Here is a 14,231-nt window from a genome sequence, read left to right as displayed (position 1 = left end):
GGAACAAAAAAAAAATGCTTGTATTTATAAAAGTGAATATTCCACCTCTTTGGGCGGCAATTAGTCAATTAGTCAAATGGTCATTTATTCAATATTGTCGGCTTTGACGTCAGACGGGTGACAATTTAGTCACGACCTGACGGCGACAAAAGAAAAGGTCACCTGAAGTTTTTTGTTCTGCTTGTTTTTGACAAAAGACAAAAGAGCCCCATTCAAAAGTTGCACGATGCGAATACACGACTGTTTATTTTAAAATTCAGAAATAATGTACAACAGCAACAATAAGAGAAATTTTAACCAATACATCAAATTGCAAAGCTTGAAAATGAGTCAAATCTTAAAGGACTTCTGTAGCTAAGATATCTCCCAAAAAAATCTTCACATTGTGCTTTCTCAACAGTAAAAGTTGGCCAAAAACAACTGGATGACTGAACTAAAGTAAAATCCAAGTAATCTAGTACGAAATGGCAGAAAAATATCTTTGTTAGCTAGTAACAATTTGCTATCGGTTAGCAAGTAGCGCCGGTAATGAGCACGCCTGAGCATCAAAGCTATCGGCCGAGCGGAGACGAGCTACAAAAATGCCTCTCGCCTCATTAGTTGCCAAAAACAATACGACAGCGAGCGCCTCGTTGTGAGTCGGCGGGCAATTTCAATTCCTGATCAGCCCCTTCCTGAAATTCCATGACAGTAGATATGGATACATAAACATGAGATGTCACATTTTACAGTGTTGTAGTACTTGAAGAGCGAGAAACAAAATGGAAGAGGCGTCCCTACGAGGGGAAACAGATGCCGCAGCATTCCATGCAGATTTCCAAGCAGTCCGACGACTCGCAGCAGGCGTCCATGATGCCGCAGTCCATGTCGCAGGGGCAGTTGCAGTCGTCGCCCATGTCCTCGGCGCAGCAGCAACAGCAGCAGCACCACGACGACTCGGAGGCGCACGGGCCGCACCACGCCGGCGCCACCACCAGGTTGCAAAGCGTTAGGAACTCGCAGAAGAGGCACGCCAGGATGGAGTGCACGCAGCAGTCTGGGAAATTTCGGCGACGTCAAACTCAGGTTGACGGAGACGGTTGAATTAGTAGGCGGGTGCGCCGTTGCATGCGAGAAATACACAGCGACGAATTCCTCGCCGTTCGTTTGGATTAGCAAGCTGTTAAATAATTGCAGCATTATCATGCAGAGCGCTAGCTTGATCGCGCAGACGATTAGCAGCCATATCGAGCAAAGACGCCGATTAGCGTTAGCCGCGGGGTCGTGGCCTCCCAATTAACATTTAACCTCTCCGGACCCTTTTGATGAGGGCGCATGCAAGTTTTGCAGAATTCTCCATTACAAATTACAAAATGTGCTCATTACCCAGCCCAAAGGTGTTTACAGATTAGGTCGAATTAGCTACGCTGCGCTGAAATGGCATGTGGGAATTATTCATGATGAAAATGTCACTTGAGCTACTTTTTAAAAGCGGAAAATGCTGCGTCAGCGATTTTTCAATGGGGAAGCAGCGAATGTGGAAAGGAATTATATTGGAATGCCGTTCGCATGATCAGAAGATCCTTAAATTCCGTTATGTTATCATTAGCCGTGATCAAATAAGTGTGCTAATTCCATTTTAGAGTCGCACACCATAGAAATTCCTACAGTCCTCCGAGTCCATGTCAAAACTCGACTTTTGAAAATCCAGCGCGGCACTTTGGAGTGCTGATATATGACCAAAAAAGAAAAAAAAAAAAATTCTTACAAACAGGCTACATTTGCATATCTTTCATCAGCCCATCTTGAGCTGTCGGAGTGGGCTGCTGCTGATTGGGTTGGAGGCGAAGGAGAAAGCAGCGGCAGGACGGCGTGGCGAGGCAAGCAGAGGACTGCTGGATGCTCATGTTTGATTAATCAAAGTCCATTTTTTTTTTTTTGATGCTCAGAGCTGACCAGGAGCAGCGGCTTGCTGTGATATAAGCAAGTGTGTACTCAACTTTTAATGCATCTGATTATGCTGATCTGAAGACAGAAGCGTCTTTACTATTCAACATATAGTCACGCCAAACCTCAAAGCCGGGCTACGAAACTTTGAAGGACCCAGAGGGCAGACCCACGAGCCACGCGAGACTTCTGTATGCGAAAAAACGATAAATAAAAAGACGGTACACAATCATTAAGCGGCGGGCGGGCGGGCCTCTCAGCCATGTTTTTTTTTTTGCCTCTCAGCCATTCACTTGGATGTATAATTGAAGAGAAGCGATTAGTGCGCAGAAGATGGTCGCCCACAACTGGACACACTCCGGCTAACCTCCAGATTGCTAGCTTGCGCTCAATGTGTAGCATTTTTTCCATGAACTGAACCGGAACCGATTAAGTCATCTACCTGAACCGATTAATTAATCTATTTGGTTAGAGTCAACAAAGATCTAATATTAGAAGAGGATGACAATATGGCAATAGTATGAATGGTGCAAATTACACATTATAGACAAACCAAGCACTTGGCAGGCGGAAAGCACCTTGAGGCTTATTACGCCCAATTAGCCCAAAACACCAGCCAACCCCGACAAAAGGCAAAGAACTCCTTGAAACCCAAAACGTGTGATCGCAGATTGGTTCCGGTGCCGAAGAATACAAGGAAACCCCCCGGAGGAAGCTCCCTTTTATTTCTTGTGTTTAGAAGGCTAATTTCACAGGCAAACAGATTATGTTAATCCGTGTAAACACTCAAACACAACAGCTTGGCTTTTCTTTTCTTTTTTTTCTCCCCCAGGCCGGGAAATAAACACTCGAGAGCTGGCGACTGCAAAACAGTCAACACAAAAGCCATAATGAGACCGACTTGTTGAGCTTTTTCCATCTTTAATTTCATTTCCGCCCTCTCTACCAATTAAGACCCACTCAGCGGGATCATTTACATCAGGGCTGTCAAACTCATCGTAGTCATTGTTTCCTTATGACTGTCAGCGTCTTCTATATACAGTATGGGCTACACAACTGATCAATAACTAGTTTTGGAATCAGAGATGAGTAAAAATCGGGCCAGATAAAATGATGAAGCGGGCCGTGTCTGGCCCCCGGGCCTCGTGTTTGACACCGATGATTGACAGTACACGTTCTCCTCCGCATTTTCCACCTGATGCATAATTCAAACGCGGCAAATCGACTCAAGCTCACGCCGCCTACTTTTCTCCTTCACGTAAACACATATCTCAATCCGACTCGTTATCAATCAATGTCCTTTGGACGGATGCGTGCGCTAATGCGTCATAAAATCTCGGGACTCCGACGAGGGCGGCCGCGTCCGTCCTGTTAACGAGGGGGACTCGAGGTGCGAGAGCCGCTCATGACTTTTAATGGGCACCCCGCCATCACAGACCTTGTTAGGCGGTCACACCTACTCTGTATCTGCGGCGACGGTGGTCATTACCGGACCCACCTCTGGCAAAGTGACGGCCGAGCAACGCAAAATCAAACGCCTGCCATCGGCGATAAACACAAGCGACAGACTCGTACTTGGTATTGTATCCATGATTCTGTTAATACCGGAGATCGGTATCGGGCCGATACCAGTAACTTTGACGTTGACTAAGTCCTTCTCGCCAGGTGTTAAAGAAGACAGAAGAAAGATGTAAAGAAGGGGGGAAAAAAGGAAATAAAACAAAAAAGTGGGATTGAATATTCCCACTTATATGTGATTATTGTTCTTATTTTTGTGATATTTTGTCTGAAGGTCCGTCCACGAAACATTTCACAATTATCAATACAAATTTCAATACAGTTTTGACATGCATGTATGAGACTTGATTTCTGATTAGTAAAAAGCAGGGTGAGTTGCTTTTAGCAGTTAGCGATTAGTCAATTTTAGTCCTCGATTAGTTTGAACCCGGACTCACCTTCCGGTAAAGGCGTCTTCGACGATCCGGTGGAGCTTTGCCGGCTGCCGTCGCTGTTGACCGACAGGCTGGACTTTAACTTTCGTTGCATTTTCTGCGAAACCGGCGTGGACGGCCCCCTGGTGGCCACCGCCGTCGTTGCTCTCGTGGCAGCGGTCGGCCCTCCTGCGACGCCATTGCCGCAGGAGCATTTGCACGTTGTCCCCGCATCGGCCGCGGGGGGCCCGACATCATTTTGCCCTTTTTCAATCTGAGGTTGATCTGAAAGCAAAAAAACAATCCATCAATTTCTCCCCCAAAAATTTCCATTAACTCCACTTGACATCAGTATAACTTTATTTAAACGAGAACTTTGTCAGCACTCTGCCGTCAGGCTCGGTAGGGGAAAAACTTTATTCGCCCCGTCGGTTCTTGGCAAATCTTCCGAGTATTGTGCGATATTGATCAGATGGCAAACATTTCCGCGCCGGGATGACAGAAAAGATGTTAGGGACCTCACATGTGACAGGATGACAAAAAGCTGGCACGCTTGGCGGATGGGAGCAGTACCCAGGTGAGTTGAACGTGAGATTAATAAAAGAGCTTTATAGAAAATAGCTGCTGTCTGCAAGCGTAATGATCTCGTCGACTTGAACGCTCAGTTGGCCTCAGCAAGTCTTGGAGCCAGAAGACGGCGACCCGTCTGATAAGAAAAGGCGGCAAAAGGATGAGAGGGAGCCAAGGATTGGGCGCCTCGCCCAAAGGGAGTACCTGCACATTCAGCTCCACTGGGAGTTGCTCCTGTATTGCCCCGCCCCCTCCCTTCCCCACTCTGGAACACATCAGAGCCTGCTAGTGACATGTGAAGTTGCGATTCTAATTGAGCTACTTCGGAACGTAGAAGAGACGGCCACATTCCGAGCGGCCCTTTGATTAATACAGCTAAACCGAAGCGAGGTGATTTACGAGCCAATCGATTGACTTTCTTGCGACATTGCGCAAGACAATGGTGTAGTGGCCACAAGGGGCTCCCTCGCGCATAAACACGACAAACGTAAGCATTTGCGGAATTGTTCAAGTAAAAAAGAAATAATTAATGAGTAAAATGAGTTTAAGTCATAGCGGCAGGTTCCCTGAATTGTGCTCGCAACTTTCTTTTTCTATTTTGATCCCAATGAAGACGAATGGACACGATGCGTGATATAATATGCAAAGCATTGATCACGCTAATGATGATACTGTCAGAGATGGCAATGACAGACGTGTACAGTCGCCACTCTGCAGATGAAAAAATAATGACATAAAAAATTGGAAAAGATTTGTGGCACATTTCAGCTCTTTTGTTTGGAACGCGGTATCGGATCGAGACTCCGTATCGGCAGATACTTAAAAAACAGACTTGAGTGCAAAATAATTTGATCAGGAAAACCTCTAATATTTTTTTATTAATTAATCCATAATTAATAATAACATTTAATTATCAATTTTAATAATAATAACAGATTAATCGAGCACCAAAATAATCGTTGGTTACCACCTTAATTGTTTTTTTTTTTTTTTTTTACGCAAGTAAGACTAGAAACCCTGACAAGCTTATAAGGTGTCTCCCTCAGACTTCAAGTTAAAATTAAAAATGTTATAAAAAAAAAAAAATCAATTAGCCTACCATTTGAAGTAGGATTAAAATATTTTGTTACAAACAATCAGGAAACAAAATAAAATTGTTTCCAAATTGTTTATTTGAGCAAACCTAGGATTAAAAAAACAACAACACACATTTAAAACGGTCCTTTCACCACACCATTGCAGAGATAACTGAATATACCAAACCTGACAGGACGCATTAAAACCACATGTATCCTGCAAACACACACACACACACACATATATACACACACACACACAGCGGACCAAATTGGACTTGTAACCACCCTATTTCTAGCACATCAACAACTGTTGAGAGTGTACATTTGTAGTTGAATAAAACATGCTATCCCCGGCACACGCTGTCACACACATCACAGGGGAAACTGCGGGGTGAGTGCTTCTTGACTGTCTAAGCAGTATCCCAATTTGGTCGCCGCTACCAGTAGTTGACAGGCTGGCGATATCTGGGGAGCATTTTTAAAAGGCCAGTGTTTGATGGATTCATGAAGAACATACAAATATAATTGCCATTTGTCACAGAGTCTTCAGCGCCGCCGCCACACGGGCGCCGGAGAGTCTGCATGGAGGGGGGCTCCATATATAAAAGCAACACTTTTGTCATCGAAAATAGGTCCTACAGGAGAAAGTTGAAAATTGCACCCAGAAGACACAAGAGGAAAGGCGTGTGTGTGTATATAACGTATACACACACACACATAAGCGGGAATATGCATGCATGCGGCTCGGACTACAGCTGTACAAACAGCAATTCTGAAAAAGGCAAGAACATGAAAGTCTAACAACGAGGTCACAGGGGGCAGTGTGAAGACTGTCATTCACACGCCGCTATGGCGAGTAGACGGGAGCCCGATAACAAGCATTTTTAATATTTATGCCATGAAAAGATTTTGGCCTAGCATTCAAACACGCCGCAACGGTAGCTCGTCATTATCCGTTAATTGCTACTCTTACCAAAAAAATTAAGCTAAGCGGACATCATAGAGAACCACGTTAGCTCGCTATGCTAATACCCCGCACCGGTGTTTTGTTTATCTCTGCATTAGGAAAAGCGTGTATATTTTCCGCTCGGCTGCGCATGTACCTGCATGATTGAAATGCTAATTTGTAAAATGTGCAATGACCTAGCCAGAGTCCTCCTTACCACCATCAGCGCCAAAACAGCCCCAGGTATCATCTCTCCTCCTAACAAATAGCAGCGCGTGGAACAGACCCTGCCTTTCAATCCAAAGGGATATATTTTCTCATTAGAAATTATACATCTTCCCCGTTCATATTTATAGAGGCAAAACCAGGGGAATTATACGAGTAGAGGGGGGGGGGGGATATATAGTACAATGAATGTTATTACAAAAGGGCTCTGATTGAAATGTTCCTTGGGCGTATCAAAGCCGTGTTTACCATTTGACCTTCCAAACTTGAAGACAAGGACTTTCTTTGAAATATGCAAAAAATAAATAAAAGATGCACTGACTGGAAAACAAGCAGGATGTGACATGAAATCAACCTGGAATCGTGTTTACCGTATCTTGTCATTGAAAATGGACTTAACTAGAATTCAGGTTTCTTGCTAGTCAATTTTGGAATTCTGAGTAGTCGCCTCCTCCCACCACCCGATTTGTCAACATTGTTATGTGGAATTTAGCAGTTTGCTAAGTTCAACGCTGAACGCTCGCCTTACCCCTGATGAATCCAAACGTATCTGTGTCACTAGTTGAAGCAATTTCCTGTTTCTCGCCATTTGAACCGCTGAATGTTTAATCGAGGCTCTTGTTGCAATAACGTCTTGTGACTCACAAACCGCCAGGCTTCTAAAAACAAGCCCCACCCTCTTCAACTCCAAACAGGAGTGAGTAAGACGAAGCAAAGTTGCTGTGGGAGGCCAGCGAGTTATGACTCAAATATTCCGCTGGCTTCCATACCCGAACTTCGACAGGAAGTTCAAGTGTTTGCGAGCTGGCGTCTGTGTCACCCGCTAACCGATTCAAGCTAGCTAAAAGACCATCTGACTGCGGGTCACGGGGAGGATTGGCAGTCTATCAAAACAGCCCCACGCCGAGTTCCTTTATTTGCTCAGTGGCAATCTCAGCATTAACCCTCCGCTAATGGGACAGCTGTGGGTCAGCGCCTCACATCTCGCCGATGCCAATCAAAAGCCCTAAGCTGAGCGAAATCAACCTTCGGGATGGAGGTGCTCGTCCGCCTCTGAGTGGCTTCTTAAACACGGAGACGCCCGTATCGATTTTAACTCCAGCCTGAAAAGCAGGAGGGGGAGGTCTCAGCCTGAGACGGAGTCTGGACGGCAGCCAGCCCCCCCCCGGTCCCTGGTCACCCTCTACTGCTCAGGGGTGTCTGACAGAATGACCTCGCAGCGAGGCATTGAACCTACAAACACGAAGGGGCCAAGGAGCTGCAAGCTCAGGGGCTGGCGGGGGCAACACCAGCACAGATCTCAGTAATAGAAAAGGGTTTTAACCTTAATGTTGGAGCCAAAACCCTGTTAGAGGCCACATAATCCCCCCGCGCCGCTCTCATTTAAACCGACTGGAGTTTTTTTGGTTTTTTTTACCCCATTTTATCACCCGCCCCCCCTGCCCTCACTTCCCTGTCTGTGAGGAGCTCTGGAAAAAATGCCTTCGTGTGTGGCACGGTTGGTAAGCCTGCAATAAACAACTGAAGTCAATAAGATTTTATTTGAGTGCTTCACCTAAACTAAAAAAAGTCCGAAAGAAAGAGTCTTGTGAGGAAAGTTCCCAGGCTCTCAAAAGATAAAAAAAAAAAAATGTCTGGTAGATTATGAACTAACAATCGGGTCATAGATCAACTGGAATTAAAATAACTTCAGGACGAGAACAGCAATTATGAAAAACTTAATTCACAATCAAAATGCTTTCTTGATAATCGTGGTATGCATAATCATGTGGGTTGAGTATGTCGAAAAAAAAATAATACACGCTGGCACTTTGGGTAAAATATGCTAATTAAGGCACTTGAAATTTCCCATATGAAATCTATCTGCGGCAAGACAATGAGAAAATAATTACAACAGAGGTAGAATTACAATGGCCGTTTTAATCAACCCCTGCGCTAGCATTTCACCCTGTTTATACCGTTTTGGATTCCGTGACCCACTGCTAAGTAATCACTTGAAAAATAACGACGGAGTTCATAATGGCTCTGTACTTTCCACATTGTTTCGGCACAGACCGGGGCTCCGAGGACTACAAAGAAGATATGCTTGACGAGCAACAATCGCACAGTTCCTAGCGCTAAAAAGAAAAACTAACAGGAGGTTAAAAAGTCTTTGAGTACTTTGGCAACTCTGAGGCAGCGTTGCGCAAGTTCTGGATGTAAAATCACATTTGGAAATGTATTTCACTTCAGTTCTTAGAGGTCATAAATTCATTCCCAAAGAGGTCAATCGGGTAATTTGACCTTGAAGGTGTGCTGCTCAAGTCCAATCAGAGAGTCACACAAAAGGTGATCTTTCTTTCAAACCGAGTCGTGTTACTTGACGGGCCTTTTGCGCGACAGATAAAAGTAAGGTCATCTTTATCGGGCATTAAAAAATATTTGACAATCCGTTGAATAATGGCGACGATTAAACTCCTCAATTTATTCAGGGGGTGAAGCCGAGAGGGTACTGGGTGGAGGAGATATGGAATTTCTTGGGGACCGCCAAGCCCTCCAGGATGGAGGAGCCACTGAGGAAACCTTCCCCGGCGACAGCCTGGCTTCAGATTTTCTACTTTAACAAAGTCGGACGCTTGACGATCCCTACGGCGGCTGCTTCGTAACCATCCTAAAACTTAAAAATGATCGTCAGCTAATCTTTAGTAGAGCACCAAAAACTTCCATATCATTGGAAATCTACGCTCTAAAACTAAGAGCTTGTTTATCTTCCTGTTGTAAGGCGACGAGCCCATTGAAAAGGCTAAAAAAGAAGCTGTCAGTACAACAATATAGTCGACTTCCTCGTGTTGTGAGAACGCCACGCTGGCGTTAAATCACACGGTGAAGGGGGAAGAGCTCAGGGGCAGGATGCAGCCAAGCAGATGATCTCTTATTGATTTCCTGTTGCCGCGGCCGACGAGGGCTCTCAATTAGCAACGATAGGGAAGACCTCAAGACCAATGAAATACCTAACTTTAGATTTTCCAATCATTTATTTTCTTTTTATGTTATTATTTTTATTTATTTTTTATTTTTTCCAAAACAGTTTAAAATGTCAAGCCGCACTTCTCTGTTGCACACTCCGTTAGCAGCGGCGAGCGGCGAGATCAAATACGACGCAAAACTGTTGTCACGTGGGATTATTTTCCGATAAAAGAGAAGCGAGAGAACAACACTCTCGCACCTGACAAGCTTTAGAAGACCTCTTGACAGAAGAGATTTTTTTTTCCCCTCTGCTTTTTGCAACCAAATTGCTCCCTCGCCACTCCGGTAAACAAGCCCCTGGCAAGTCATTAAACTTAAAAAAAAGGAGACCTGGAAAAGTTAACAAGATCGAAACAAAAGAACCATTGTGTCAAAATCAAACACGGTTCTTATTATAGCTCACCGACTGTCATGGAAGCAATCAGCTGCTATTAGCCTGCCTTGACACATTTTTCCTTCGCCTTTGTAAACACGCATTTGGGAAACAAAATGTCCGCCGAAATGACACTGATGCTCACTCGACGCGTCTTCAAGTCGGCGCGGTTCAGACGTACAAAGAACTCCGACGTAACGCTAATCAATCACGATTCTACTGCCTCGGTCCTGATAAATAAACAACTGGACTTTTTTCAGAAAGCTAACGGTTTGTGGTCGTCTCGTACTACGAGCGAACCCAATCGCTGGTTGAACCTTCTGATATCAGATTCCACCGTGGAGAAATTGACAGAACTGAATTCGGCCAATTGATCCCCATCAGCTAGCTCCAGGAAAAGACTTTAGCGTTAATGTTAGCTAGCAAACCGCGGCTAGGAGATGTGTTAGCACGCCACTGGGAAAAAAGGAACGTGGTGAGATACAATAAAGCCCGAGCAGGATTTCCTCCCGGGTAGGAAACAGAAGGACAATGGAAACGTGAGATCGAGTCGAGACGGAATAAGACAGTAAACATGTGGGCCTTTGGCTCCGCCCCCACCATCCAACAAAAGAACCTCCAGGTGCCATCTTGGTATTATTTCAAGTGGAAACACTGAGGCTGCTATTTCAGTTGGCCTCGAGTCAAAGTGTCAAAACATCCATTCTTGACAGATTATTTTGTTAGTTAAGATATTATTCAACCTCAAACCTGGCTCTAATTATTTCCCAACATTCCTGTTTGGTTCTACGTACTTCTGATTGGCTCAAAGTGGTCCTCCTGTGTCACGTGACCGGACGATGGTCCCGATGGTTCAGCATCTACAATCAGAAAAAACATTTTTGTGTTAGCTAAAGGGCAAACAACACAACAAAACAGACAACTCCAGATTCTGTTTGTCACATGATACCACATGACCGGTTTTGGAATGGAACCAAAACAAAAAAAAACTCCTCTGAGAAATTCTTGCAGCGGTGGGTCGGTTCTGGAACTCATTTGCGGCACTCCCGACTGGGGCGCTACCTGCTATGAAAGCAGCATTCATGTTCAAGTGGAAAAAAGTACGTAAGCGTCAACAGCTTCCACTCCCTTCGCATCTCGAGAGGAAAACAATCCACTTTATTGGATCGGTCCTCGGCCAGTTTGGAGCCGTGTTTGCTGTTCTGGTCGCAGTGATTCTCACAAGTGTGTTTGGCAAAACTGGTGATATTCCGGTGATGGATCGAGGCCTGGGGGGGGGCGGGGCTAGATAGATGCAGCGCAGTTGCGAGGATGATGTATAGCAGCGACGTTAGCGCCGCTAGTTGGTGATGCATCGCAGTATTTAGTGATCACGGTTAGAAACGAATTGGCCTACTCCCGCTACATCTCCGCTCCCCCGGGAGGGAAAATCCAGTCTTAAGCGCAGAGGCGCCTTTGAAAGGGGGTGGGGGGGGGTCGGCGAAAATCCATTCGCAATCCAGCAGCCTGACTGATTGCTTACTTTGTCCTACTTTGCTATTTTTTGACAGAGCCGTAATGATGCTTGGTATAAATAGGATGGTTAACGCTTCATTGCTTGTTTGAAGAAAAAAAATGGAGAAAAAAAAAGGAGGGTGTGGAGTGGGGCGGTTGGATTATTTTACATGTGATAATCTAACAAGAAAGTTAATTAAAAATATAATTGGGCTGTGGTTTTCTCTTCATGGGTTCCTGTGGATTTCACAAGACATAAAGAAAACACGGCCAAGGCGCATAACAACACAAGAGAAAGGCAATCTAGGTTCTTTTTATGCATATATTGACATACTTCCTATTTATACCTGCTGGTCCAGTTTTTATGCACCACTTGGGACCATTCAGTAAAAAGTAGTGTCAAGAAGGTTCTAGAAGGCCTTCAAGTTGACACTGCACTTTCCCGTCACATGCATTCTTGATGAATGACGTCATTGTTACAACTCAAGGCAGACAACATGCATGCGTGTGTACAATAAAAATAATAAAAATAAAATAGACGTGTTGGTAGTATTAAAAGAAATAAGCAAAATCATAAATATTATAAAACTGCTTTCAGCTTAATGACTAATAATAATTTGGACATCCATCCTTACCGTGAATGAGGGGCTGCAAAGAGGAGCCGGTCTCCGGTTTTGGGCTTCTATCTGGCCCCCGTGGAGGGTGTCCGGTCTCCGCGGACATGGAACCGTCAAAGTTCTTCTTTTGCCAGAGGAGAAAAAGTCACCTCATTAGGCTTGGAGACACAAAAACGACGGTTATTCGGTGGAAAGAAAAGTCCCGATATTTTTCTGACAAACTTATTGGAAGTTGCTGACCGGCAAACATTGTTTAGAAAGACGCCGCTTACCTTTCACAACATGTCACTTCCTTCGCTTCAAATCTGACGCGCTCACTCCCATCCTTATTTTTTAGCGGAAACTGCTCGGAGGGGAAAAGTAAGCACGACTAATAACCGTAAACTTTTGGAGACGAGTCGTGTGTGTCCAAGCTGCAGCGTCCAAAAGTTTGACTATGCGCAGATGTGTCTGACGCACGTCCCAAACTTTTTTTTTCTTCCTTCAGAGGAGAGCCGAGAACTTTTCATCATATCCGGATTCCTTCACAGCTTCTTTCCTGCCTTGCCTCCATGGAATAAATCACGTTTTTTTATTTTATTTTTTACTGCACAGTAGATTATGGACAGGTATCGACAAACAATCAGCAGCGAAGAATTGCAGGTGTGATACCCCAAAAATGGGCGTGTCCAAATCTACCTGGAGCTTTTTTTTTTCTTTTTTAAATCCAACGCAAACTATGGTTACAATGACACTATTATTGTTGTTATTCTGCAGTTTAGGTCCTTTTTTTCCCCCAAATATAATGTTTATGTTTAAAGGCAATTGTTGACAGTCTTGCAGATACTGTCAATATTCTGTATACCTATTTTTAAATATTTATTTTATCCTAAAACATTGTCCGCGTCTTTTCTATCTATTTATTTATTTTAATTTTATTATTTTCTTTTTTTTATTATTATTTTTCTACATTTATTTTCACTTCACAGCGACTTTGCAGAAGTCGACAGACTTTTAAGAATGCTCGGCGTCAGAGCAACAAGATGGCGGACCTTACTTGGAAGTATATATCGAAAACGTCATCTCTCGGTACTATCAAAATGGGGCGACTACGCCTTTCCCGCGAGAGGTCAACTTGAAAAGTTGCCCGAAATCAATTTCAAACTTTCTCGGCAAAGCGCAGTCCAAACAGCCAATATGAGCGCTTAATTCTGTCCAATTCATTTCCCCCGTATCATTCACTGGAAATAAATGTCCTCTGCGGAGTCAGTAGGGTATTGTTAGTGCAGTCAGTGTCTTGCTGATTGCCATCATAGCCATTGAACCCTACTGGTAAGAGTGTAAGTGAGATTTAAGCCTTACTAACATGAGAGTGTGGAGGTGATTGATGTGAAATATGCCCTCCCTCATTGACTGGCTGAACTCCATTTTCTGCTCCTAATGCAGAAATCACTCCAGGTCCCCGGCATAATGATTTACGATGAATCTGTGTCAATGTTGAACTCGGCAAACCTCACGTAATCCATCTTGCAGATGTACCTAGCAACCCTGCCCCGCCCCGTCTCGGCCAGCGCCGTCCCACGGAAGCCTCGGCGCTTTCCCCTCCGTTCTAAAAGTGTTGAATCCATTACAGGGCTGATGTGTAATCACGGAGGACCCCCTGTACCCCCCTCAGACTGTAATTACCTGGATGCTCTCTCGATTCATTCCCCGGAGCTGCTCAAAAAGCCAAGAACTCAGGGTTAGGCCGAAATGGGTGGTCGTCGATTTCGGAGAGAAGACAGAAATCGTGGCTCCGATTCAATTCTCCGCCGATCTACAACGGCGTGAAATCAACCCCAGTTGGGTTTTTTTTCTTCTGGTTGGCGGTGACAGCACCGTTCACTGCTGACAAACATTATCCGGAGCGTGATCATGCGCTTACGACGGTGTCCCCCAAAACACACACACGCCGCGCTGTCACACTTTGTCAAACGGCGGCGGCGAAGACACGACAGGGAAGCCGGCGTCTCTCGTCGCTCGCTTTGTTTGTTTGGCACGCTGCCTGATTACCGGAGTGTGCCGAGGGTTAGACGTGGAGCTGAC

General features: G+C 44.7%; 1 protein-coding gene across 3 annotated transcripts; it reads right to left on the bottom strand.

The window, feature by feature from the left end:
* Window positions 1-211: 211 nt before the first annotated feature.
* On the bottom strand, window positions 212-12,646 carry mdfic (MyoD family inhibitor domain containing). Of its 3 annotated transcripts, none has more exons than XM_037243464.1 (5): window positions 12,440-12,646; window positions 12,186-12,291; window positions 10,851-10,916; window positions 3,882-4,142; window positions 212-1,036 (listed from the first exon to the last, which is right to left on the bottom strand). In XM_037243464.1, exons 2-5 carry the CDS (start codon window positions 12,271-12,273, stop codon window positions 777-779), a joined length of 675 nt encoding a protein of 224 aa, XP_037099359.1. In that variant the 5' UTR covers window positions 12,274-12,291; window positions 12,440-12,646; the 3' UTR covers window positions 212-776. The 3 variants fall into 3 exon arrangements, with proteins under 3 accessions (XP_037099359.1, XP_037099360.1, XP_037099358.1); XM_037243465.1 differs by having other exon boundaries at window positions 12,186-12,288; XM_037243463.1 differs by having other exon boundaries at window positions 12,186-12,325; window positions 12,440-12,645.
* Window positions 12,647-14,231: the final 1,585 nt, after the last annotated feature.

The sequence above is a fragment of the Syngnathus acus genome, chromosome 23, assembly GCF_901709675.1.
Source record: "Syngnathus acus chromosome 23, fSynAcu1.2, whole genome shotgun sequence".
In the NCBI taxonomy this organism is placed as follows: domain Eukaryota; kingdom Metazoa; phylum Chordata; class Actinopteri; order Syngnathiformes; family Syngnathidae; genus Syngnathus; species Syngnathus acus.
This window is presented reverse-complemented; position numbering and strand designations above follow the sequence as displayed.

What these genes read in the sequence shown, in the direction of transcription:
- mdfic (XM_037243464.1), bottom strand. Translation starts at nt 12,273, where the DNA reads ATGTCCGCGGAGACCGGACACCCTCCACGGGGGCCAGATAGAAGCCCA. An exon ending in TTTGCAGCCCCTCATTCACG is followed by an intron (nt 10,917 to 12,185) that starts GTAAGGATGGAT and finishes TTCTGATTGTAG; the next exon opens with ATGCTGAACCATCGGGACCA. An exon ending in GAAGACGCCTTTACCGGAAG is followed by an intron (nt 1,037 to 3,881) that starts GTGAGTCCGGGT and finishes GAAATTTCCCAG; the next exon opens with ACTGCTGCGTGCACTCCATC.